This window comes from Scardinius erythrophthalmus (genome assembly GCF_964197995.2).
Source record: "Scardinius erythrophthalmus genome assembly, chromosome: 8".
In the NCBI taxonomy this organism is placed as follows: Eukaryota; Metazoa; Chordata; class Actinopteri; order Cypriniformes; family Leuciscidae; genus Scardinius; species Scardinius erythrophthalmus.
Window position 1 is genome coordinate 9,600,729 of NC_138228.1, and position 27,538 is coordinate 9,628,266.

At 37.1% G+C, this 27,538-nt stretch overlaps 1 protein-coding gene across 2 annotated transcripts; it reads left to right on the forward strand.

The window, feature by feature from the left end:
* Positions 1-1,148: 1,148 nt before the first annotated feature.
* On the forward strand, positions 1,149-27,538 carry nlrc5 (NLR family, CARD domain containing 5). 2 transcript variants are annotated; one of them, XM_081372943.1, is made up of 44 exons: positions 1,149-1,235; positions 3,100-3,419; positions 3,727-3,798; positions 5,416-7,147; positions 7,729-7,812; positions 7,908-7,991; positions 8,410-8,493; positions 8,597-8,686; positions 9,024-9,074; positions 9,893-9,937; positions 12,392-12,475; positions 12,606-12,689; positions 12,819-12,908; positions 12,994-13,041; positions 13,130-13,189; positions 13,265-13,348; positions 13,448-13,531; positions 13,637-13,726; positions 13,856-13,915; positions 14,516-14,599; positions 17,401-17,484; positions 17,588-17,677; positions 17,816-17,881; positions 18,017-18,100; positions 18,319-18,396; positions 18,534-18,617; positions 18,856-18,942; positions 19,226-19,288; positions 19,410-19,451; positions 19,572-19,655; positions 19,744-19,827; positions 21,247-21,330; positions 21,479-21,562; positions 21,642-21,728; positions 21,832-21,915; positions 22,028-22,132; positions 22,219-22,302; positions 23,409-23,492; positions 23,578-23,661; positions 23,748-23,831; positions 24,471-24,548; positions 24,685-24,768; positions 24,866-24,949; positions 25,076-27,538. In XM_081372943.1, exons 2-44 carry the CDS (start codon positions 3,107-3,109, stop codon positions 25,146-25,148), a joined length of 5,268 nt encoding a protein of 1,755 aa, XP_081229069.1. In that variant the 5' UTR covers positions 1,149-1,235; positions 3,100-3,106; the 3' UTR covers positions 25,149-27,538. The 2 variants fall into 2 exon arrangements, with proteins under 2 accessions (XP_081229069.1, XP_081229070.1); XM_081372944.1 differs by lacking the exon at positions 1,149-1,235 and adding an exon at positions 1,969-2,459.

The window sequence follows — 27,538 nt, forward strand, 5'->3', positions numbered from 1 at the left end:
GCTGTTTTTTAAATTGAGACAAAGAGGGGTACCAGAATACATTGTGAGAATCTTGGCCTATTGGTATGCCCACCAGTTGATGCGAGTTAAATGGGGCAATAAGGTCTCTGCCCCTTTTGGGGTCAGTAACGGGGTGAGACAAGGAGGGATTTTGTCCCCAATTTTGTTTAATCTTTACATGGATGAGCTGTCTGAATGTTTGAATTTTTGTAAAACTGGATGTATGAGTGGGAATACTTTAGTGAATCATATTATGTATGCGGATGATCTTGTGGTGTTTAGTCCTAGCAGTGCTGGTCTTCAACAGCTTTTAAATGTGTGTTCTGATTATGGTCTTGAACATGATATTGTATATAATCCTGATAAGAGTATGGTTATGGTTTGCAGAACTAAGGAGGATAAAAGTATAAATTTTCCAGTTTTTAAGTTGTCTAACAAGAGTCTCACTGTGTGTGAGAAAGTAAAATACCTTGGACATATTATTACTGAGCACATGACAGATGATGAGGACATTGAGAGGCAGCGCCGCATGATATATATGCGGGCAAATATACTGTTGCGTAAGTTTAGTTTCTGTTCAGATGAGGTGAAGGTGTCACTTTTTAAAGCATACTGTACAACATTATATACTGCTCATTTGTGGTGTAACTACAGAACCTCTAGTTTACAGAAGCTGCAAGTAGCTTATAATGACGCAATGAGAATCTTACTAAGGAGACCTAGATGGCATAGTGCAAGTGAAATGTTTGTGAGTGTAAGAGTAATCACTTTTAAAGCATTGTTACGTAATCTTATGTATAGATTTATCTGCCGGCTTAATGCTTCTAAAAACAAAATTATTGTGTGTTTATCAAATATAAGGGTTAGTACTACACGATATCAGTCAAAGCTGTGGAGACACTGGTACTGGTGTGTATTATGTGACTCTAGATGTTTGTGATGGATTGTATGGGTTGTATATGTTGACTGTCTTGTTGTTGTTGTTGGTTTTTTTTTTTGGTTTTTGTTTGTTTTGTTTTTAATATTGGACTTTGAGTCTGTAATAAAGGGTTGATTGATTGATTGTCTACACCACGGAGTTTTGACCGCGAACAACTAATGAAGTCTAACGTTATATGTTATATACAGCAGATGGACTCTGACACGGTGGGCATCGCATTACAACAGCCACACGCGTTGCAACTTACCAACCCGCTCTTCGCCCAAAACCACCACCGGCTGTTCGACATAACAACGTAACTTACCACTGCTCGGTTCCCACGCCGTATCGGCTCAAATGCATATATTAATACATGCTAACTTATATGGTGTTGACAAGAGACATGAATATGATGGCAGACATCGCGAACAATGTTTCCATGTGCAGTTTGTTAACGTTAACGTTAGACGTCGTCTTTTTGTCTGGTACTAATAAACTCCACTAAAGTTAGCTAAACACTAAGTTAGTGTTAGCTAGTTCATGCTTACAGCTGTTAGCTAATAATGACTGTACCTAACAGTTGTTCGCGGTCAAAACTCCGTGGTGTAGACAGTTTGACGTCGTGATATTAATACATTCAGCCAGGTTTATTAAAGCCAACCAACCCCGTGACGTCACACGTTAGAATACTGCACACAATGGCAGCGCCCTGGCAGCAAAAGATATAACGGTTTTTCTTTTTTTTCTTTTATATGTTTACATTTGTCATGTTTCTTATATAATTGTTGATTAAAGTGGAAATCCATCTTGTAAATCATGTAAACTTGATTGACTGCTTCATTTCCCCTTTAAGGTAAGTTGCATTTTAAACTAACGTGAAAACTAAGTTGCACCAATTGTTTTATATATGGTTTAAATGTCTGTAGATGCATTGCATAGATAAAGCTCCACATCACATCTTGATGTCCTTATAAGGACAGTGATTTAATTTCACCTCTGGGTGGCGTCAGTGAGTGAGCAGACAACAAACGTGACCTCGCCTCACTCCTGTCCTCATTTGCCCTCACTCACGATTCAAATGATGTTATTAACCGACGTTGTAAAATTTGATGTAACTGTGTTTTTGAAGCGTCGCGCACACTTTGAAATCGATTATACTGTTCATTGAGTCAATAGTTTTAATTAGCAACATACGCGCTAAATTTATTCTGTTCTAAATGCATTACGTTCAATTGATATTAAAATAACGTCTGTGAATTAATTTATAAAGTGCTGTCGGTTGTGAATACATAGAAAAGTATCAGGAAAATAAACCTGGCTAAACTCTCAGTCGTCGATTGATAAAAATACGGGTTTACATTAAAAACATACTTTAGTGACACACTGGATTGGCGGGTTTGGTTGAATAGTCTCGCGCCAGACTCCTGGCTAAAGGCAGGATCCGTATGTAGGCTACTGCGCATATAAAAGAAAACGAAACCAAAGAGGGTTTGTTTAGTTTCATTTCATAATACTGTACCGATGCGTTATGCCACCAGCGGTGAGTCCATTATATTTATACATCCTGTAAACATACAGAACATTTGTATTTGTTTCTTGTCGCGAGTAAGCACATTGTTGACTAACGTTGATCCATGTGGTCAACCTTTACTTAACTAGCCTCCAGAATTACATGCGTCGTTTCCTGCAGGGCACTATATGCGCGAGCTGCTCTTTAAATAACAATTTATTATATTTAAGTTATTGATTGCATAGACAGAAACCTTATAGCAAAACTTTTGAATGAGTTTCAGATTAGCCTAAGTTACTTTGTATGCATATGGAGAAGATTATTTGGAAAGCATTTACCACAAATTTCCTACTGAACAATAATTTGGCTTGGTCTGTAGCATACAGAATCTCTTTTGTTTATAACAAACCTGGAAAAGTTGCGTCTATATTGCGTCTATTTTTTTTTTACTGTAGCAATACACATCCTTGTAGCACTGCCAAACAAAGCCTCTGTTGTTAGACAACGTGGACTGGCATCACAGACCTCCTGTGCTTTGTCATGTTGTAGCCTATATATTAGCACTCAATGCCATTGCATTTATTGTGGTGAATAAGGTTTGTCATGTAAACTAAAACAATACAAATCAAAATGAAGTAATTTCTGTTTAATGAGTGATTTTTTTCCTCAGCTAATGGATGAGGATGGAGAGGGAGGACTGGTCGGGGGGCTTCCTGGTGGCCCAGGAGGCCAGTGCACTGGTGGACTTGCTCTGCAGACAGGACAGTGGTGTTCTGGATCGGATCTTTGCCTTAGTGGAACCTAAGACAATGGATCAGCTACGGTCACTGACCAACAACAGAGACCTCGTCTCAGCCACTGTGGATTACTTTAAAACGGCAGAACATACCATATGTAGACGGTTTCTCACCATCATATATCAGTACTGTGAAAATATTCCCTTTCTTCTTGAAACTACGCTGGTATCCGTAGCAGAATACAATTCAATTGGTAAGTCATGTTTGTATTGTTTTTTTTAATTGTACTGCAGGGTTTCCCATTCTCATACCATCAATTAATATTAAAGCATAATTTTGTTATTAATCATAATTAAATTTGACAACATATATCAGTTTATATAATATTTGTTCTATTATTTAATTTTAACACATAAAAAAAATAAAAAATAAAAATTTTGAAGTGAAAGTGAAAGTGTCCTTTAGTTCTTCAAAGAAAGAAGCCGTCATTTAAAATAGGAATGTTATTGAATTCTGGGATATAATTATTCATACAGTTTTTTCCCCCCTATATTTTGAAGGAACAAACTTCAATCACACAAGTGAGAATGATAATTCTTCACCATCACGAAAAGTGAAACGTCCACGACTAGGTATGTTATACTCTTAAAGGGACACACCCATTTGAGTTTTGACTCATTGTGAAAGATATCTTGAATCGGCTTGAAAAACATAATTAAATTTACTTCAACTTGGATGACAGCAACCAATTGGCCATTCAACAAGATGAAATCTCCCAGTGATTAATCTTGTAAATGATCAAAATAATAAAAAATAACATGCTATCACATTGAGCATTGACCTTGTTATTAATGTTCACATTGTGATAGACAGCATTATTATACAATCCCAAAGTATATGCACACTTAAACCACACTTTGAATGTATAACAAAATATTAAACCAAATGGAATTTATTTGAAAGAAATAGTCAAAACACACTTTTCAAAGATGTTTGTTAGATGCAAACATGGTGAAGAAAACCAAAATTACAAAAGAAAACATATTTCTTAGAAAATATCTACAGTAGCATGATTTGTCTGCAGATTCCACACGGTTTGATACTTTATCTTTTAAAGCCATAACATTCATAGATTTTAAAATGTGAGCGAAGTCTTTTTTTGAGGCTTTTGTAAGGTGGCCGAGAGAGCTCAACGCGCTGCAACTGAAGAAAACACCCAAATAGAAAAACACAACACGTGTGCTCCAAATACTCACAACACAACCAAATACAGAAACGTACTGCAAAAGTTCACAACACAACCAAATACAGAAACACGCTGCAAATAGCACAGACTACTGAAATGTTAAAAGTCTACTTTATTTTATTTACATTTTTTTTTTTACAAAACATAATGAAATTACATGTTTATTACATATAACTTTGTGTACAATATACAAAATGTAATAACAATATGTTCAATGTCATCAGAATACTAATGAGAAAAGAACAATGAGCTGAAAACTAAACTAAATAAATAAATAAAAAAATTGAGAAAAAGAACACGAGGGAAAGATGTTAATCTATACATCAGTTACATTGTACAAATGTTGTCACGTTGTTTAAATAAGTTTCATAAGAAATGTTAGGGAATGCATGGTCCAAAGATGAGATGGAAAGTTTTAAAGTTGAGACACTCACACACAGATATATAACGCATATTTTAAAAACTTTTTTTGTATGAAATGTATATTTATTTGCTCCAGTTATGTTAACAGCTATATATATATTTCTGGTAATAACAGCTATTCAGCTGATGGACACCGTGCTGCGTTGTCATGGGACCATCCCAGGTGAAACTAATGAGGAAATTATGTTGTCTTTCTTTGGTCCCTTCATCAAGTCCGTTCCAAACGGCTACTTAATGGCACACAAGTGCCCTACTCACTCTGTTGCCTGCGCTTCGAAGGGAGTAGGGCATGGGGATGCTCACGAGCAATAAGCATGTCTCAGCCGGGTTCGTCACTTATCGGGGTCCCCAGGAAACGTTTCCTTTGTGGTCTTGTGCTATTTGCAGTGCGTTTCTGTATTTGGTTGTGTTGTGAACTTTTGCAACTGATTAAGATGTTTTCTTAATTTGTGGGTGTTTTTCTATTTGCATGTGTTCTCTTCAGTTGCAGCGCGTTGAGCTCTCTAGGCCACCGTATTTTTGTATGAACAGCAAATTATATTTCATGGTAAATTTGCAATGTTTTGATTTTCTTACATAGATCATGTGAAGACATACACAGATGCTCTTAAATCCATGATACTGCAAAAACATGAGACAGTGACACAGGCTGTGTTAAAGGACATCAATCTGGGTGACACATGGGTATATTTAAGACACAGGAACCCTCTTCGAGTGAAAGACAGGACCTCCCAGCTTCAAGCGTCTCTGGACAGTCATGAAGGAGAAGAGTCAGAGCATAAAGTGTCTGTTGAGTCTCTTTTGAAAACCACCAGCAGGGTTGTCGTGCTGCTGGGCCAGGCTGGATCTGGTAAGACCCTGCTGGTGCACTGCCTGGGCCGTAGCTGGGCTGAAGGCTCCTTCCCGTCTATCCACCTGCTGTTCCTGCTGGAGTTCCGGCAGCTCAATCTTATCTCACGAGATCTTTCCCTGAAAGATCTACTCTTTCTCTTCTATCCTGCTTGTGAGGATGATGAGGAAAGCGAAGCGGTGTTTGAATTCATCCTCTCCAACCCTGAGAAGGTCTGCTTCATATTCGATGGATATGATGAGTTCCGTGCCAAGCTTACAACTCCTAGAAAGCTTGAGAGCTTCACTGACCCAAACAAACCTCTGACAATGACAGATCTCCTCTCTGGACTGTGCAATCGTAAAATCCTTCCAGATTGCACAGTTTTTGTCACTTGTAGACCACGAGATGTGACAGACATGTTTGCGAGCCCTGGTTTCATAACCTGTGAGCTTCAGGGGTTTGACCGATTGGGTGTGAAGGAATACGCCGAGCAGTACTTTCACGAAAAAGGAGATGAATTCAAAAAGAAGGCTGTAAACTTGTTAATGGACAGCCGTCACCTCTTGTCAATGTCGCACGTACCTGGACTCTGTCATATCTGCTGTGTGTGTGTGGATCATCTGTTCTCCTCCAGTGATGGATCTCATGCTGATCTACAGCTTCCAAAGTCCTTAACTCAAATCTACATGCAAATCTTGTTGGCGTCCCTCAGACGCTTCAGTGGAGGTGGGGTGTCTGGTAAACCTCTACTTGAGAGGTACAGAACTAAAATTGTTGAGATGAGCCAGTTGGCCCTCAAAGGACTGGAGGGAAGCACCATAGTCTTCATGGACAAAGTAGTGCCTCCAGAACTCCAGGATTTTGGCATCAAAAGTGGGATACTGTCTCGTGTCAAGCTGACGTGTGAGGATGGATCGTCAGGATATGGTTTCACCTTCATGCACCTTACAATGCTGGAGTTTCTCGCTGCTCTTTACCTCATGACCAGTCAGAACATAACAGAGAGTCAGCTTAAGAAGAAGCTTAACTTGAAAACCCGTTGGACCACCAAGACTGATCCAAAGTCTGTCTTTACAGACTCTCTCCATCTTTACGTATGTGGGCTTGCTGCAGAGGTCTGCACCTCCAGTTTGGTCCAGCTTCAAGTGGCCGAGGGAGCCAAGGCTTGGGTACAAAGGCGCCAAGCTGTCGTCCGTAAAGTTTTGCAGGGTTTCGCTGGAAATACCAGTCAAACAGGCCCCAAAATTGTGGAGCTGTGCCGATGCGCCCGTGAAACACAAGATTCGAAGCTGGCAAAAGCTGTTGGTTCGAGACCACAGTTTGAACTGAGAAATATCAGACTCAACGCAGTTGACATGGATTCTTTAGCATTTGTAACAGCAGCTGCTGATCAGAATGTGTGTCTGGACTTTGGTGGCTGTTCAATTGACTTGGATTGTTTGGAAATCCTTCCTAGTTTCAAGAATGTGGATCGTCTCATGTGAGTTTTCATAAAATCCTCCCTTATGAACAAATGATTTATGTGTAGTAAATTGGAGTCCATATGGCATTGATGCATGAAATAGTGGTACCATATTGGTTATCAGCTGATAATTGGTTGTTATTTTATCTGTATCAGTTGATATTAGATGTATAATAAATTGGATATTTAATAAACTACAGAAATTCCCCATATTTTAGATTTAGATTACCTTTGCTGTCATCTAATGCTCACTTAAGTTAATATTTAAAAGCACTAATAATTTAACAAATGTTAAATGTGATTTTTACCAAATCTCAGAAAGAATTTTTTTTTCATACTGTACATTATAATGTTGTGATGCCTAAATTCACATTAATTCGAGTCATTTTAGTTTAATTTTTTTATTAATTTACACATAATAGTATAGATTTTCTAATATCAGAATCTTTTTTTAGTTATCTATAACATCAAAATAATTACCAGCTTAAAGGTTTCTGTCATAATTTTAAGAATAGCACATGATATTGGTTCAGGTTGTAGTTTTTATTCTGAAACTGGTCATGTTGATATATTAAACTTTCAAATATATTTCATTCAAGTTTCCGTAGCCGGAAATACGATGACAGGTTTGCAGAGGCTTTGTGTGGTATCCTGTCTAAACTCCAGGCCTTGCGGCGATTAGAGTAAGTTTATTTCTGTTGTGACCTTTATGCATTTTGTCATGCTATTTCCTTGCAGTGTGTTTTGCATTGGTTTGTGTTTTCCCTCTGATTTACAGTTTTATCAGTGGAGGCCTCACTGATGTTGGAGCTGCAAAACTTGCCAGGGCTTTGGAGGACTGTCCCCACATCACACACCTGGAGTAATACCATTTGCTATGCCATGGGCTTCATAGATTGAAATTTAAAGCAATATAGTGACTTGGCCTGACATGTTTGTGTTCAGATATATTTCTGATATAAATAAGTTTTCAATTTATTTCTGAAATTGGAATGGACAAAAAGTTTACAGTAGGGCAGGGATAGACAACTCCAGTCCTGGAGGGCCACTGTCCTGCAGAGTTTAGCTTCAGCCCTGATAAACACTCACCTGCCTGTATCTATTTAGTAATCCTGAAAACACTGATTGTCTTGTTCAGGTGTGTTTAATTAGGGTTGGAGCTAAACTCTGCAGGACAGTGGCCCTCCAGGACCGGAGTTGTCTATCCCTGCAGTAGGGTCTTGATGATCTGTCATGAACATCTGTCTTGTGTCAAACAGTGTGTTATGTTTATCTGACAGTGTCAGCGATAACTCCTTGAAAGATGAAGGTATAAGCGTGATTGCGGAAACACTATCCAGACTGCCCAACATCTGCTCTGTTTTGTAAGTAGTGTGTTTTCGTTTCAAAAGCCTGATTGTACACAATTTAGATATTTCGATTTTCACAACATTATTACTTATATTAAATTATTACACTTTTACTCAGGATGGGGAAAAACACCATCTCCACAGATGGAGTCCTCACACTCATTGAGAAGATGGCTGCCTGCACCTCTATTCAGGAAGTCCATGTTGAGTAAGTTGTTTTGTTGGGCTGTCTTATACATTTATAATGAAAATGGCAAATGAGATACTTTATGTACCGTATTTTACAGTACATAAAGTTGTGTCCCATAAATATGTCCTAAAATCTTAATATTAATGTACTTTAAAGTAAAACACATATTAATCTTGCCATGTTTTGAACTGTATTTATTGTAGTCTTGGCCTTATTTTATTTTACCCTGTGTAGTTTTGTTCAGTTTTTGAAGATAAGGGCACTTCACTTGATCTGTCCATTTGGGTCACTTGATCTGTCCATTTGGGTCTATTTCATTGTCATGGGATGTTTTATTCTCTCTTATTGTATACAGGGGGAATAAAGAGATCAGCCTTTCCTTCTCACAAAGCTCTGACACAATATGGTGAGTGCTGATTGACAGATAGTCTCTAAATATGTGTTTGAACTATTTGAAGGGTGGGTAATACCCCAAAATACCCCCGTGTATTTTATTTTTCATATTTCCTGTCTTTTGTGGTTACTTTGTCTGTGCAATATGCACTTGGCTAGTTATTGCAGTGCAATGCACTATGGCCTGAAAGTGATAACGTCTGATAGGTTGTAGATGTTGTGCATCTTTTTTTTTTTTTGAGGGCAAGTCTATAGCTTTTACCCTGATGTTAAAGGTGCAGTATGTTATTTCTCAAAGTCGTTGCTGAACATTGTTGATATTTGAAATCAACCCAAACAAACACATCGCTCTATTCATTGCTTCGCCACCAAATCTTACCCTCCAATCCTAACCGCCCTGCTCCGAGTCGGTCTCGAACCCCGATTGCTGGCATGCGAGGCGGGTGCACTAAGAAGGACGCTAAACAGTATACACCAGTATATAACAGTCATCAGCCTGCACAACTCTAACTAGCTGCCTCCGTAACACACGCAATGCAAGAGTGGATTTTCTCTTTTGTAATGTCTCTCAGCCATCTCTCTTTCAACAGTATTTCTTCAAATCTCCCTCTTGCTCGTTCTCTCTCCTCCACCGTCTCTCCTAATGCTGATTGACTGCACGTTTGTTGTTGTGTGTGGTTGTGTCGGTCAGACCAACTTTCAAACAGCCTTTTTAAAATATCGCTTACCCCACCTTTAAAGTGCAGTCTGTAGTGACTGCACAGTTTAATGATCACTGAAGGCATTCAATAACACAATAAAAATGCTTTTTTCTCACTTTTTCTTTCTTAGTGAAAACACAGACTTGAATAACACGGAAGTGACAAAGAATGTAAGGTAAGTGCTGATTCCTTTAAAAATCATATTCCTTCAGATAAAGGACAACAAATGAATCCTTAGTTACAAAGTCTAGATTTTAAACTTAACACTGAACTTTAGACTTAATGAGTTTAGACTTTATGGCTTCATTATATCATATAGAAGGAGCTGTGCTTTCATCGTGCTTTGTTTAATAATGTGGTGTGTGTCTATAAAGTCCAAGTGTTCATCACAGAGTCAGATAGTTTGTGGAAGAGGATAGGCTTGACAGAAGTTATGCAATTTCAGGACATTCATATTGAAGACAGCAAACAAAAATGACAAATTTGATGCAAAATACTCATGAGAAACTGACTTGTTATATGTATTTATTTATCAAAAAAATATTTTAATCAGGAATAAAAAGTGAAAGGCCATTCACAGTATGTATTGATGATCATCTGCAATTTGATGTGCAAAGTTTTCTTTATGATTTCTCCAACTCCCTCTTACAAGGTCACAGATCTTTGTGGCATTGTTTTATTTTAAGGGTCACGGCAGGGTTATTATGCTGTTGTCCATTCGTGTCTTTTAGTTATTATTTTTTATTTAACCAGGAAGATTCTCATTAAGATTAATATTCTCTTTCACAAGAGAGTCTTGGCTCAGATCTTGTTCTCTACTCTTGACTCCACCAAATACGGCTTTATATAAGGCTAATAAGTCTTGGCAGCACCTAAATACGCCATAAAAACCCTGCTCATTAAACAACACCCATTTATTGCATGGAAGGGGCAAGAACATAACGTAAGTGATTTAACTTCATGTGCACAGATTAATTGAATTATAAAGTTTAACCACTTCTTTTGAACATAATGCTGTTACACTGAATGTACAAAGCAAACTGTTTGCTGAAATAAGAATGTGCAGTTTATCTGTCAATAAGATGCACCTGAAATGTTTGTTACTATAGCAACAGTAGGGTCACAGAGCGTTTTAATTTTTAATATTAAAATCTTAAAGGGCACCTATTATGCCCCTTTTTACAAGATGTAATATTGGTCTTGGGTGTCCCCAGAATGTATTTGTGAAGTTTCAGCACAAAATACCCCACAGTTAATTTATTATAACCATTTGAAAATGTCATTTTTGGGGCCTGTTTTAAAAAGAGCTGTTTTGGTGTGTACCACCTTAAATGTAAATGAGCTGCATATCCCCGCCCTGCTGGACCTAGATGATGAAGAAAGTCCGGCACAGAATAAACACGAATGAGAATGGACTAAACGTCTCGGAATGGTTATTTGATACATTTATGTACTTACAAAGTTTTAATCGCGTCCCCTTTGCAATTATGGATGTGCAACACACACACACACACGAATTGTGATAACGTTCGCGCAATTTTTTGAAACTACACACACACAAATACTGTGATAACGTTTGCTAAGTACAAACGATTTTTTTTTTCTTAAGTACAAACGAAATTATATTTATGCCAGGGGTGCTGTTGCGTCATGTTGACATTACTTGTCGTACAGGTGCTTATGTGGCAAATGTGAGAAGATGGCTACAGAACCAGAAAACACATGCTTCAGGGAGCTAGACGTTTATATAGGCTACTGTCTATGGAGATAGAGCAGACCTTAATTTATTTACATTTGTAATTGCTGCAAAAAATGAAACGTGACATAAAACTGTCTGACGTTGTTTGTTGAGACATCCTATGACGACGACAATAAATTTAGACGCATTTGTTGTTGAACTGGCTGACATCGATTGAAATGACTATTTGCTCAAAAATCATAAAATACACTTACTTCTTCTGGAGGTGACGTTGGATCGCGAACAGTAGGCAACGATCCACACTTGAGGATTAACTTTAACCCTTGTTCACTAAACAGTCAGTCAGAAAATGATTCGCGCAAACATAAACGTATTTAGGAAGTTTAAGTGGCGCCTTTTCTTCATAAATAAAATCCATCCGCTGCGTTTTCAGTGGCTCTGATGTCAGTGAAGACTACTATGTCCATTCTTACACTTCTTAGGAGACATTACCGGCTGTCGTTGAAACAATGGAGGATGGTGTACAGATCACGGAGGGCGGGGTCTATGCCAAAACCAGATTGTCAATCAAACCACGTCGGTGGGGTTTAGCGCAATTCTACGTCACAGTGAGAGCAATCTTAGAACAGGGCGTTCTGAGACAGTGCTTATGATTTATTGAGATAGTAAAAAAACTACTGGGTGGATTTTTATCATTCTAGGGTGGTTTTGCTCACACACTGCCAACACACATTTATGTTCAAACACCATGTAAAGGTAAATTTTGCATAATAGGTGCCCTTTAAGAACGGGTATCAAACCTACACCCTTGAGAAAGTGTACCACAATTTCTGCTGTGTCACTACCATTGTTTCAGTGGGTTTATATTTTGCAAACCAAACATACTGGACTGACAGGAAGTAAATGTTTCTTGTAATTGTTTCTTTATAGGTTTAAACAGTGTAACATCACTGTTTCACATGTAGCCAGTCTGTGTAATAAACTCAAGGGCTTCCCCTTCATAACCCTTTTAGAGTAAGTATTAAAATTCACCATAAATCCCACCTTTTAAACTTCAATGTACCTCATATCATATTGAGTTCATACACCCACAATTCTTCTTATAAGTACAGCGCTGATGTTACATGTTTTCCTAATTTTTCAGTTTGTCACACAACTCGCTGGGTAACAAGGGTCTAAAGAAGATTCTGGAGCTTCTGCCTAAACTAGGAACAATTCAGGAGATCAAGTAGGCCTATGTTTTTTTCTGCAGCTTCCTTTGGTTTTAACAGTTCCAGTGAGACACTTCTCCATTTACCGTACTGCCAGTGCATTTCTGTTTTCAAAGGAGTATTATTTTGTTTTTGAACACACACAGTGTCACTGAAAATGGTGTTGATATGGACGGGGTGGTGATGCTTGCTTCTGCCCTCTGTAACCAGAAGAACCTGAGGAGAGTGAATGCAAGGTCAAGACCAGCATTGAGTTTTTGCTCATTTTTCTGCCTGTCTGAATCGCTGTTAAAATGCTAACTCTGTGCTTTTTCTCACCAGTGGAAATGAAAAGAAAAAGTTGGTTCTTTGGTTTGACACAAGCAGAAGGTACCGAAACAGATGTGGCTGCTGACATTTTTGCTTAATATGTAAATAAATGTTGGTGTAGTATAACCAATGTGCTTTATTAATGCAGACATGCTTCAAGACAGCTGACCCCAAGTGAAAATGGGATACATGTGCATAAAAAACTCAGGTATATCTCTCAGTTTTGTTATATACATTAATTTAGCGATAATCAGTTAATTTTATGTGTTTTTTGTCTTTCCAGTTTGACCCATTGTGATATCCAGCCTGCCTACATGGCCAAGCTGTGTAAGCAGCTGGTTAAATGTGAAAACCTTTTAGAGATTGAGTGAGTAGCTCTAATGTCTGCTAATCTATAGTGTAGACAAAAGACTTTTATATGGATCACCTACATTCTGCTTTTCCACATTTTATATTTGTGTTACAGGTTCTCCCATCTAAAATTATCAAATGAGTCCATTGAGAAGTTAATGTTGATCCTTCCTGAAATGTCTTCTCTTCATCTACTGAAGTAAGTGGCCATAACAGTCTGGTTCCTGTAGCACAGCTGTATTTGATCCCTATCATGAATGACCTGATAATACTTTTATTAATCTAAGATTACTTTATTTTCCAGCTTAAGTCATGTTGACCTGTCTACAAATGGGGCTTTGTTATTGGTCAGATCTCTTGCTGACTGCCAGCGTGTCACGGCTGTAGAACTAAGGTGTCTTATTTATGTTCATATTTTTAGATATTAAAGTAGGGATTACCTTTCTTAAAACATGCTTTTGCTTTTAAAAAAACTAATATTGCTTATTTGAATATCTTAAGTTGCTTTTAACATGTTTCTTAGACACCGTGCAGAAGCATTCATCAAATTTGTTCCTGAAAAAGCAGAGGCAGCAATTTGCAAGTAAGTAATGTCAGCTCTCCACTGATACAGTGGCCATGTGATTATGACAAAAATTATACTTTTCAATTATTTAGAGTTAAATCAGGATGGTCACTAAACGGTCAAGTTCTTCTTAGCAACATGACGCGCCCTTTAAAATTACTGAAGCTCTCAAACACTTCAGTTCAGCGCATGTAGTGAGTTCTGCCTTCTTGTGAAAACTCTATGAAGTGGTTTATACTTACTGTATAAATAATTTATTCACCTTGCTGGCTATAGTGATAGCATTCGTTAAGAGTTCAGAACTCAGTCAGTGATCTCACGCTATCAGAACTAGCATTTGAGTGGTATTGCCAGTGAGTAATTTAAAGGACTTTAGAAATAAAAAAAACAAATACAATTTTTAAAACATAACAAAATGACCAAAACTTAAATATAAAAATAATAAATATAAAAATAAAAGCAATTTGAAAATAGAAATAAAAACTATAATAGTATATAAATAATATTAAAATAACACTGCTTTTGATGCAATACATCTTAAACTGAATGCTGAATCACTATAATAGATTTTGCACCTTTGGAAACAGGAGGTTTTGACTCTTTCTCTGATGTTTACAGGCTCACAGAGTATAAATTGAACAAAACCAATGTCGAGAAACTTTCAAGGATACTGGAGAACTGTCCTCGCCTGTCTGAACTAGTGTAAGTATTCCTTTTGGGCCCGTATTAATAAAGAATCTTTATGCAAAGAGTAGCTCCTAGTGACAAAATTCTAAGAAAATTCTTAGAAATTTGGCCGTTTACTCTTAAAATTAAAGAAAAACTCCTAGTAAAGAAAAAAGTAATTCAGAAAGCATCTTAACCCTTAAAAGAGGTCTTAAAGGAACACTCCGACTTTTTGGGACTTTAGCTTATTCACAGTATCCCCCAGAGTTAGATAAGTCCATACATACCTTTTTCAATTTCTGTGCGTTCTGTTAGTGTTATTTGACGCACCCACCGCTAGCCTAGCTTAGCAAAAAGACTGGATGTAAATGGATAATGGTAGCATACTAATCCCAATAAGTGACAAAATAATGCTAACATTTTCCTATTTACATGTTGTGATCTGTATAGTCACAGCGTGTACAAATAACAAGGGTATATGAGACAGAGACCATTTTTAATCGTATAAATACTGGGAACTATATTCTCACTAGGCGTAGGAGCACAGCTACTTGGGCAGAGTGATTAGCGCAGCACACGAGACGCCCTGTGGTGAGGAGCAGAGAGTTCGCTCAGAGTTGGAGTAATAGTGTCAGGAATTTCTAGATAGTAAATTTATAGTTTACAATCATGGGTGTTCGCTGTATTGTAAAGAGCTGCGACAATAAACAGGGGAGACCAGGTAATACTATGATGTTTCATAGAATTCCAACCAAAAACGCTGACCTGATGAATCGATGGCTACTTATCCAAACACACCTGTAAACAGCATCAATAAGTATTTTGTTTGCTCTGAACATTTTACTATAGACGACTATTTAGAAAAAATGCAAGTTGCCACACGGACCATGAAACGTGTGCTTAAGGATACAGCCATCCCATCGATCATAAAGACAGGACAAATTGGATCACCTGTTGCTGCGGTAAGTGTTCCGTTATGTTTTGAGATGACTAACATTAGCCATACTGTAACAGTGCCATGCTAATGTAATGTAACCTTAGAAGTGACACTATTACGTGAATAGAGGCTCCGTGTATCCCCTTTATTGTTATTATCACTGTACTATGAATGATCATTATAACAAAATCACTTACTTGGTGGACAGCTGACCATTAGGTTCACTCGGCATGGGGCGTTTCTTCCAGTTGATCTTCCGTGGTAGTGACGCAAATATTTTGATTGTCATCACTCATCAAGCCTTGACATTGATGGCAATACCCGCTCCCATTCATTACAACAAAGGCACTCGGTTTCTGTCGGTATAGGTTGGCATGTTCCACATTTACACCACCAGTCCGTATTCGTTCTGATTCTCCCTCCGACATCAATCTGTTCGGAATCTTGTCTTACAGCTTCCAAAGTTTGAAACTCCTCGTCTGTGTATTCTGGCTCAAAACTATATGGTTCTGGATCTTGGTTTGATACACAGTAAAATTCCTCTGACAATTCCTCAAAGTCAGCCATGATCACGAGTTGCGTTCGCTACTAGCTAGTCTGTCACGTTTGTTTTGTTTACGGAACCATCAACAGTCAGGGCGTCTCGTGTGCTGCGCTAATCACTCTGCCCAAGTAGCTGTGCTCCTACATCTAGTGAGAATATAGTTCCCAGTATTTATACGATTAAAAATGGTCTCTGTCTCATATAGCCTTATTATTTGTACACGCTGTGACTATACAGATCACAACATGTAAATAGGAAAATGTTTGCATTTTTTTTGTCTCTTATTAGGATTAGTATGCTACCATTATCCATTTACATCCAGTCTTTGTGCTAAGCTAGGCTAGCGGCGGGTGCTTCAAATAACACTTACAGAACGCACAGAAATGAAAAAGGTATGTATGGACTTATCTAACTCTGGGGGATACTGTGAATAAGTGAGTGTTCCTTTAAGGTCAAAATTGTTAGGAGCACGGACGAGGACTTTTAAGAGGCTTAAGAGTTTCTTAAGCAGAGAAGAAAATGCCAGAAAGACGAAGAGGGAGAAGAAATGTGTTGCAGACAATGGATGACAGTGAGTTAATAAGACGCTATAGATTAGATCGTGCAGGGATCATGTTTGTGACTGATCTTTTTAGAGACACGCTAATATCTCCGACACAGCGCAGAAATGCCATAGTGCCAGAAATGAAAGTAATCACTTCATTACGATATTTGGCAACTGGGAAAATTCCATGTTTGATACATTAAAACCAACATTCAAACCACTGCTTAAATAGACATGCCAGCAATCAGTGTAACTGGAAAGAGTGGAACATTTTTTATCATTCTAAGCAATCAAATACCTTATAGGAAATCAACAGCATGGTAAATAAAAAAAGGATTTATATACACATATATAATGTGTGTGTGTGTGTGTGTGTGTGTGTGTGTGTGTGTGTGTGTGTGTGTGTGAGAGAACGATTAAATAGGAAAAATTACGCATGTAAGTTCAAAGTGGAGGCTTAGAATAGACCCTATACTTCAAATCACTTTTTTTTTTCCTTCTTGGACAACCAACCAATCACAGTCTTTAAAAGATTGTGTCATACATAGCAACGGGGTCAACCCCGCCTCCTCACTAAGATAAAAGTTTTTGTATTTTCCACTCAGAGTTGCTCTCAGATCGGTCCCGAATCGCTCTTAAGCTAAGACTCCTACATAAAAGTTTTTAAGCTAAATTAAGAGTTTTCTGAGAGGATTCTTAGAATCTTTATGAATACGGGTCCTGTTCTTTTACCACTGTTTTCTCATCCTATTAAGAAGTCGGTACATTTTACTGTTGTGCAAACAATTTTTTTATTTCTTTCCCCATTGTAGCTTGTCTCATAACCTTCTCCGAGATGAAGGGGTGAAATGTTTTGTTGATTATTTGCCCAAACTAAAGATCTCAAGCTCAGTGAGGTAAGAGTTTAGTCACAGCCTGTCTTCACTAACATTTGTTGCTTGTAATTGACATTATGGGATAATTTACCACATAAAGTTTACTTATTGTACTCCCACACAGCATCAGTGGCAACCGAATGACTCAAGTAGGTGCGCTGGATCTGGTCAACTCAATGAATACCTGTGAAAAAGTTGTTGCTGTTGAAGTCAGGTAATGGTTAATGCACTAACATTGCCATTTGTTGCTCACTTTTCATTGGCATGAACAATGATTGGTTTACAGAAAAGTTTTTTTTTCAGTTATTCTCAGAAGTTTTTTAGCTACTGTATATGCTTTTCTCTTCTTTAGTCTTGGAGTGGAAGATCAGTCTTTGATTCATTTTGTGCAGGAACATGTCAATGGCAAGACTCTTAGGTAATTTCCCAAAATGCATGTGAGGCATCGCAATCGAAAGACAATCAAATAGTCACGAGAACAATAGGTTTATTCAAGTCAAAAGTGAAAGTGGTTTGGTGTTTAGCTTCCTCTTACAGTTGTCTTGGCATACAGGTTAAGGGAGTGCAGTTTTGATGTCATACACTTGAAGAAGCTTGTGGAAATCCTGAAAGGATGCCCTAGGCTTCTTACATTAGAGTGAGTATTTGACCACAGTTACATTACAAGTGTTTTGTGCATACTTCATAACTTCTAAAACTCATAAGGGTGAATTGAGTTGGGACAAGTTTTCCAAGTCACCTCAATAGCAAAAAGTCACCCTAAAGTCACCCCTTTCTTTATTGTCCTCTCAGAAAAATGCTGTACCTTATAGAAACATTGGTGTTAAAATGTGTATTGTTCCTCTCTTTCTTTAGATTGTCTTCTAATTCACTGCAGCGTCAAGACTTTTTACTGGACAGTCTGGCTGAGCTCTCCACAATCCATACTGTGAAGTAAGGTTTTAACAAGAATTGATCTCACAGATAAATAATGACATATCGCGTTCGACAGTTGCATAAATTTTTTGGATAGTTTGGATAGTTGGCATATTAATACAGGTCTTTAATGCACATTTTTCTATTCCTCTCAGATTAAGAAATAATGGCCTGATTTCTGAGCAAATAGAGTATTTTGTCAAACAGTTCAGTAGATGTCACCAACACAGAGACATCAGGTAAGAACAGAACAAAACATCTGTTTATTTAAGCGTGTTTCATGATTTGAGATGTGATGGAAATTTTGGTGGATGTGTGGGGGAAAAAGTCAGAATTTTCTTGTGATACATGTATATATTAAGAGTTTATATTCTAAAAGTGCCCTAAGAAACAACGGAATTGGTTTATTTCTGTGATTAGTTGCTATATAGCAGATACAATGTGAGGATAATGATGTGTTTGGGATGTTTTCATTAGGATTGAGGAGCCGTGGCTGACAGGAAATGCTGTTATCAGTCTCATTGCCAAATGTCTGAATCTGCAGCCACACATAAGAGAAATCAGGTGCAGTCCTGAAGCAGCCACCTACAAGCCACACACACACACAGACACACACTTCATTACAGAGTGGTTTCCTGTGTGGTGACGTGACCCTTATTTCATCCTAAGTTAGACCCCACTCACACGCTCATGTTCAATGGCACAGCAAATTTTAATTTACATATATCCATTTGCAAATGATACTAACTTACTAATGTATTATGTAAAAAGTATAACACTAAATATTGCTTATGAATCATCCCATCAATCATCAGATTAAAAAACATATTTTACCCAACATATGCAGGGTCAACCGTGCTTCCATAAACGTGATTACAGAGGCCAATTCCAGTCCCAGCTCCACTTCTATGTAAGCTTCATAACTCACTATAATTTTTACGTTCATAGAGTGTGGAGTGCTGTAAATATTGTCTAAAAATGGTTTACAATGTTATATATGCAAAGTTAATTTGGCCCGTTTTTTCTGACAGAGTTAATCCTGAAAATTTCAGACCTGCTCTGCAGTCCATCAGGTGTGTTGGCTTTTTGTTTGGTTGTAAGGTTGTTGGATGTTTTATGCTTTTCTTTAATTGCATTTTAATATGATATTCTGTGCATTTGATGTACAACAACACTTTTGTCACATTCTTTAGCTTTGATGGCTGTGACATAGAAGGACAGCATCTCACTCCTCTGACACTTCCCATCCAGAAATGTCTTGCCTTGCAGGATTTAAAGTAAGTCAATGAGAGTTTATGCTGATTTTGGTGTATTAGATGTCTTTTTTTCTTAGTTTGAATCCTGCTCACTTCATTTTGTGTCCAGGTTTTCTCAGCTGAAAGTGGACCGAAAAGGCGCAGAGTTCTTTTCTGCAGTCATTCCGTCCTTACTGAATCTCAGGAACCTCACGTAAGTGTTTCATAATTAAGTACAATAAACAGATAGTCATTTTTATTTTATATGGATGGGTGTTTTTTATTAAACATTTAGATACTTTTTATAGAATGTCTAACAGTGGATATATACATGCATCACAGGACATGTTTTGCTGCTGGGGCTATTCTTTAGCATCTGTATATCCTAAATACACACAATGTATTTGCATAATTTGACTAAATTAAAGCTATTTAAAAAATATTTTGCTCAGAAATAATATTTTACTTGATTTCTCTTTATTTCCTCATCATCATGTGTCTCGTATTTCTTTCTCAAGCTTGTCACTAACTTCTGAGAAAAATGTATTAGTCATGTAATTCCCCAGTTCTTGATGTGATCATGTCATGTGCTTCTCTTGCTCAATGCGTGATGTTTTCATTGGTTTATTTCTGTCCAAGTTCATGTTCAAGTCTACGTTCACATTACTTTTCTAGTCATGTTTTTAGTTAAGTTTTTAAGTCTATGTTTTGTATTTTGTTACCAATAAACTGCACCTCTTACTTTCAACTTGCCTCCAGTGGATATATGTTACAGAAAGCTAGATGGAACATGAGGGGTATACATACATATGGACTAATCGCATTACAATCAATACATGGAAGTAATCAAAAAAATGAGCCAGTGACTAAACACAACAGAGAAACACATGACTAGAATAAACCAAAAGATGTGTTCGACTTGAAGCAGTGCTGCGCAGACCGATCGGTGTATGGCATCAAAGTACAGCGAGAGCGATTACAGAGTTCGAATCGCTCTTGTGATACATTGATGTCATACACCGATCGGTCTGCGCAGCACTGCTTCAAGTCGAACACACCTAATGAAAACATAACACATAGAGCTAGAGAAGCACATGACATGGTGACTTAAGGAACTGGGGAATTACATGACTAAACTAGACAAAAATAACAAAAGACAATACAAAATGAAAGACATGAGATTTGAGATTCCCAAAACCAAACGTGATGCACTATGGCCTGGTTTCACAGACAAGGCTTAGATTAAGCCAGGGCTTGGCCTTAGTTAAATTAGGACATTTAAATAGCTTTATAAACATGCCTTAGAAGAAGAAAAATTATTACTGGTGTGCATCTTGAGACGAAAAAATGGCACTGACATATTTTAAGATGTGTCTGTACAAGTTGCTTTTTTAGCTCAAACATGCATTTTAGTCTGGGACTAGGCTTAAGCCTTGTCTGTGAAACTGGGCATATAAATGTTAAAATCATTTTGAATTAATTTATTCTTTGTTTAGATGGTCATGCTTTAAAACATTTAATGTAATTTTACATAAAATAAGACAAAAATCAACTTAAAGATGTTGAAGAAACACCCTTGTGTACTTTATTTGTAACACTCTTGCTGTTATTATAAGTACTGTATGCTTTACAGTCTTGATTTGAAAGCAGCAACTGAGGATGATGTGGAAACTCTTGCTGAAGCATTACCAAAAACTGCAGTGTTTGAGAGTCTGAGGTTTGTTGTCTTTCTTATTACTCTTATTCAAGTAAATAATCAATGTGTGAATAACCTTGCACATGGGAAAAATGGTCTTTACAGGGAAAAGTATGTGTAATTTCATTATGTGAGCTTATTTATCTTTTCCTTCCTGTATGTCTTTTAGTTTGTCCCAGCTTGTTTTAGGTGACCGTGGAGCTGCGATATTAGGGAGAGCTCTTCAAATTGTGCCAAATCTGAAATCATTTAAGTAAGTGTCTGATTTTCTTCATTATTTCTCACCGCAAAAGAGTGCAACATTGCTGATTGGCTGATATGTTTTTGTCCAGTCTGTCCCAGTGCTCCGGCTGGACAACAGCTCGAGGGCGTGAACTGGTCAAAGGACTGGTCAAGTGCGTCTCACTGGCAGAGATACGGTAATGCATGTTATAGTGTCTGCTTTTCAAACACCGCACTCTGTAATACATTCACTGTCATTGACAGGTTATACCATATTTAATACTATGTTTTCAATTATAGACTGGACTCTTTGGTACTTGATGAGGAGGGTATAACCATCTTAGCGCAAGGCTTCAGCCATTTGGACTCCCTTCGAAGGCTCAGGTTAGGCTTGTAGTGTTCATTGAATATTTAGCAAACACTCAATAAGCAGGTATACTCTCCCAGAAACCCATCTTTTTATTTCATGTCTAATCTGGTTGTTTGCTCTCCTTAGTTTGAACAACATTAGAGTGGTGACATCAGAGACGTTTGTGAATGGCACTGGCATTCTCTGTCTACTTGCCTCTTTTAAGGGGTTTAGACAGATGGAAGAGATTGAGTAAGTATTGTGGTCCGTAAAAGCACATGCACACAAATGCTGACAGCATTTGCTAATATGTAAAAAAACATTAATGCTATTTACAGGTTGGAAAGTTGGCGAATGGGAGATGGTGGTACTTATGAGCTTGTTAAATACATACCTTCATGGACCAAACTTCTAAAGCTGAGGTATGGAAACTGAATTGAGAATGAGATTCAGATTATTCCTCAGATGAGAGAACAATTTATATTTATAGCTTTTGATAGAGCGCCCTCTAGTGGACACAGTTAAATATGGTTGAAATATACTCTAACTTGCGTTTATTTAAAATGTACACTACTGTTTAAAAGTTTCTGGTCAGTAAGTTGAATAAAAGTATTCATTTCTTTATATATGTATATATATATATATATATATATATATGAAGAGTTCAGATGCAAAAGCCTCTAAGTGCCATCTGAAATTTTCTTCTAGAATGATCATTTTTATCAAGCTTGTATATTCAAATTCTGTAATTTTACTTAAATGGCAATGAAAATGACCTATTAATTGTCATTTAAGTGAAATTACTGAACTTAAATATACAAGCTTGATAAAAATTATCATTCTAGAAGAAAATTTCAGATGGCACTTAGAGGCTTTTGCATCTGAACTCTTCATATATATATATATATATATATATATATATATATATATATATATATATATATATATATATAAAGAAATGAATACTTTTATTCAGCAGGGTTGCATTAAATGGATCAGATTTTTACCAAACATTTTTTTAAAATAAATGCTGTTCTTTTGAACTTTCTATTCATCAAAGAATCCTGAACAAAATGTATTATGGTTTGCACAAAAATATTAAGCAGCACAACTGTTTTCAACATTGATAATAATAATAAGAAATGGTTCTTATTACCAAATCAGTATGTAGAAATGATTTTGAAGGATCATGTGACACTGAAGACTGGAGTAATGATGCTGAAAATTCAGCTTTGCATCACAGGAATAAATTTCATTTTAAAAGGTATTGACATACAAAACAGTTATTTTAAATCGTAATAATATTTCACAATATTACTTTTTACTAGTTTACAAACCAGTTTTTACTGTGTTTTTGATCAATGAGCATAAGAGACTTCTTTCAAAACCATGAAAAAAACCATACCGACCCCAAACATTTGAACGGTAGTGTTATTGTCTAGAGTTGTTATTACAGTCATCTGAAACATTGCATCATTATTAATGTTCCTCGAAACTTTATAGTTTTTTACTGATTACATTTCTGCAGTCTGTCAGACAACAGTATAAGTGACCAGGCTGGAGAGAAGCTACTGACGGCTCTATCCCATTGCAGAGCTCTTCAGAAACTACAGTAAAGCATTTACTTCATTTAATTAATGTGTGATATTGCTTGCAAAATCAATAGCTGACCATTCTTCATTATTTTGTTTTCACAGGCTGTCCAAAAACAAGCTTGGTCAGGCCAGTGCTGCTAAACTATCTCAAGTCCTTCCGTTACTGCATCAGCTTTCAGAACTCAAGTAAGTCATGCATTTTGTGGTCTACATACAGTAGTAAATAATGACAGAATTTTTGTTTTAGATTAAACTATTTTTTTTTGTTTTAGTTTGTCAGAGAATCAGTTTGACCCACAAGGATCCAAGGCTCTTTGTGAAGGTCTCATAAGCATGAAGGCACTGAAAATACTACAGTAAGACACGAAATACTTTACAGAGCCACATATATGATTGAATTTGTTACATCACACACTACTGTTCAAAAGTTCATTAAATAAATTGACTTTGAAAAAAAATGTACATACTTTTAATTAATATTTTTTTTCAATAAGGATGCATTGAGTTGATCAAAAGTGACAGTAAAGAAATGTACAATGTTACAAAGGATTTATATTTCAAATAAATGCTGTTCTTTTAAAAATTCTGTTAATCAAAGAATTGAAAAAAAAGGTATCATGGTTTCCACAAAAATATTAAGCAGATTTCAGCACTGATAATAATAAGAAATGTTTCTTGAGCAGAGAATGATTTCTGAAAGATCATGTGACACTGAAGACTGGAATTTTGGCTTTGCATTACATGAACAAATTACATTTTACAATTACATAAAATATATTAAAATAGAAAACAGTTATTTTAATTTGTAACAATATTTCATTTTAACGTTTCACTGTATTTTTATTTAAATAAATGCATCCTTGGTTAGTATAAGAGACTTGTTTCAAAAACATTACAACATTTTTACGACCCTAAACTTTTGAACGGTATATAACCTGATTTGGTTATTGTATACTGCTGCATGCTGTAAACCAGTGTAACTACTTGTCTCTCAGTTTGACTTCATTTGGGAGTTCAGATCTGGTTGATGTGGCATCATCCCTCAAACACTGTCCATCCATTGAAGATGTCAGGTGGGATCAGATATTTCAAACTTCTTTAAATGCTGTAGTTTGACTCATAAATGCATAGACCCATACATTAAATGATTCAGGTCCCTGTGTGTTGTTTAAAACTGCCCTTAGTTTATAAAGTCATTGTCTTTTTCAGCTTGTCGTGGAATGGATGTGGTGACAGTCTTGCATCGACACTGGCTAAGATTTTGCCCCTGTGTACAAAGCTGAAAAGACTTGAGTAAGTTACTTGGTGCTTGCAGTGAAAGTTTACCTTTTCGGCTGATTACATGTTGGATTTACAGTATGTTGATGTTATTAAAAACTAATAATTGCAGCCTGGAGGCCAATAAAATAACCACGACTGGAGCCACAGCGATAGCCAAATGCCTCCCATCATGCCCCTCCATTGAAGTAATAAGGTATGACTAGCATATACACTCTTGATCAGAAAATTCTAGCTTGCGTGATTAATAAGAATCAACTAGTAGAACTGCTTGACATGCACATAAAAAGCTGAGCTTCTCTACGTTTGTCACTTTATACAGACTCTGGAGGAATCCAATTGTCAAAGAGGATGAGAATCTAAAAGATCAGAGGCTGAACTTTTCATCAGTTTAATCTCTTGTGTTCTTTTTTCCCTTTCCTTTTTACATATTGTAAATAAAATTGGTGTAGTGCTATTAGTAGTTTTAACTTAAAATTATTTAATCGGGGAACACATTACCTCATTAGAGCAATTCATTACACCATGACAATAGTGCACTTCTCAGCTGTTCAGGGACTGGAATCTTTTAATGCCCATCTAATGCAAACAATAGGCTCTGATCAGTAAAGAAAAAGAGCAGGTGACATGCTGTGCCAAAAAAAAAAAAAAGCACAATTAACTTACATTTAGAAGAGATGTAAATTTTCTATGGCTTTTCTAAATTGCAACAATTAGAAATGTGAATTAGCCAGTCATAGCACAATAAGTTCAGCACAGTCATGCTTTTTGCTGATACACCAAACTAAGGTATCTTGAAGCTCAGAGCCTGTCCTCTATTAGGGGCATTCATGCACTGATCCACCCTGAACTCCACCATGTTGTGTTCTCCTTTAAATTACGTATTTATATCTGGATTTTACTTGGATATGTTCAGCTTTTATCTATAGAAACATTTGTAAAGTGCTTTACTCAACTTGTAAAGCTGAACTCCATCCTCTATAGTACCTGCACTGAACAATTATTGATCCTATTCATGTGTTTTTTTTTTTATTATGTGTACTGAAATTATAAATAAAGGTTATTCTTCATAAAATTCATATTTTGGACAATAGCTTTTCTGTTATTTAATCAGATCTCAAAATAGAATGTAGATAATAGAGTGTCTTCGAGTATTATTATTGTTATATGAGTATAATACACACTCACCTAAAGGATTATTAGGAACACCTGTTCAATTTCTCATTAATGCAATTATCTAATCAACCAATCACATGGCAGTTGCTTCAATGCATTTAGGGGTGTGGTCCTGGTCAAGACAATCTCCTGAACTCCAAACTGAATGTCAGAATGGGAAAGAAAGGTGATTTAAGCAATTTTGAGCGTGGCATGGTTGTTGGTGCCAGACGGGCTGGTCTGAGTATTTCACAATCTGCTCAGTTACTGGGATTTTCACGCACAACCATTTCTAGGGTTTACAAAGAATGGTGTGAAAAGGGAAAAACATCCAGTATGCGGCAGTCCTGTGGGCCAAAATGCCTTGTTGATGCTAGAGGTCAGAGGAGTATGGGCCGACTGATTCAAGCTGATAGAAGAGCAACTTTGACTGAAATAACCACTCGTTACAACCGAGGTATGCAGCAAAGCATTTGTGAAGCCACAACACGCACAACCTTGAGGCGGATGGGCTACAACAGCAGAAGACCCCACCGGGTACCACTCAACTCCAGTACAAATAGGAAAAAGAGGCTACAATTTGCACAAACTCACCAAAATACGACAGTTGAAGACTGGAAAAATGTTGCCTGGTCTGATGAGTCTCGATTTCTGTTGAGACATTCAGATGGTAGAGTCAGAATTTGGCGTAAACAGAATGAGAACATGGATCCATCATGCCTTGTTACCACTGTGCAGGCTGGTGGTGGTGGTGTAATGGTGTGGGGGATGTTTTCTTGGCACACTTTAGGCCCCTTAGTGCATCGTTTAAATGCCACGGCCTACCTGAGCATTGTTTCTGACCATGTCCATCCCTTTATGACCACCATGTACCCATCCTCTGATGGCTACTTCCAGCAGGATAATGCACCATGTCACAAAGCTTGAATCATTTCAAACTGCTTTCTTGAACATGACAATGAGTTCACTGTACTAAAATGGCCCCCACAGTCACCAGATCTCAACCCAATAGAGCATCTTTGGGATGTGGTGGAACGGGAGCTTCGTGCCCTGGATGTGCATCCCACAAATCTCCATCAACTGCAAGATGCTATCCTATCAATATGGGCCAACATTTCTAAAGAATGCTTTCAGCACCTTGTTGAATCAATGCCACGTAGAATTAAGGCAGTTCTGAAGGCGAAAGGGGGTCAAACACAGTATTAGTATGGTGTTCCTAATAATCCTTCAGGTGAGTGTATTACAAAATGGCAGGAAGGTTGCAGGTAATCTTATTTATAAGAGAAAATATTTTAAAAATTGCACAATAAATACTATATTCCTGCAATGTCAGAGGAATCAGGACCGCAGTTCTAGAACCAGAGGTTTTTGTGACAGCGCCACTAGCCAATTCTACACCAACAGAGGAGACATGATTCACACTTCAAACAAACAAATGCAAAGACTAGACCCATTGGAAATAATTAATTTTGTATGATCTTTCTAGCTTATTTTTAATGTAAGAGCAAGTGTGACCATTTTAAAATTGAATGTGCGAGGCTCTCATTGTCAGCAGTCTCCAGCTGCTGGATGTTGTAAACTGGTATTTGTTTTAATTCATTAACATACTAATAAACACTATTTGTTGAGG

Bases quoted from the DNA above. Each gene is read 5' to 3' on its own strand.
- nlrc5 (XM_081372943.1), top strand. From the start codon at position 3,107: ATGAGGATGGAGAGGGAGGACTGGTCGGGGGGCTTCCTGGTGGCCCAG. The intron at 7,148-7,728 runs GTGAGTTTTCAT...ATTTCATTCAAG, and splicing joins AAGAATGTGGATCGTCTCAT to TTTCCGTAGCCGGAAATACG. The intron at 13,190-13,264 runs GTATATCTCTCA...TTGTCTTTCCAG, and splicing joins CATGTGCATAAAAAACTCAG to TTTGACCCATTGTGATATCC.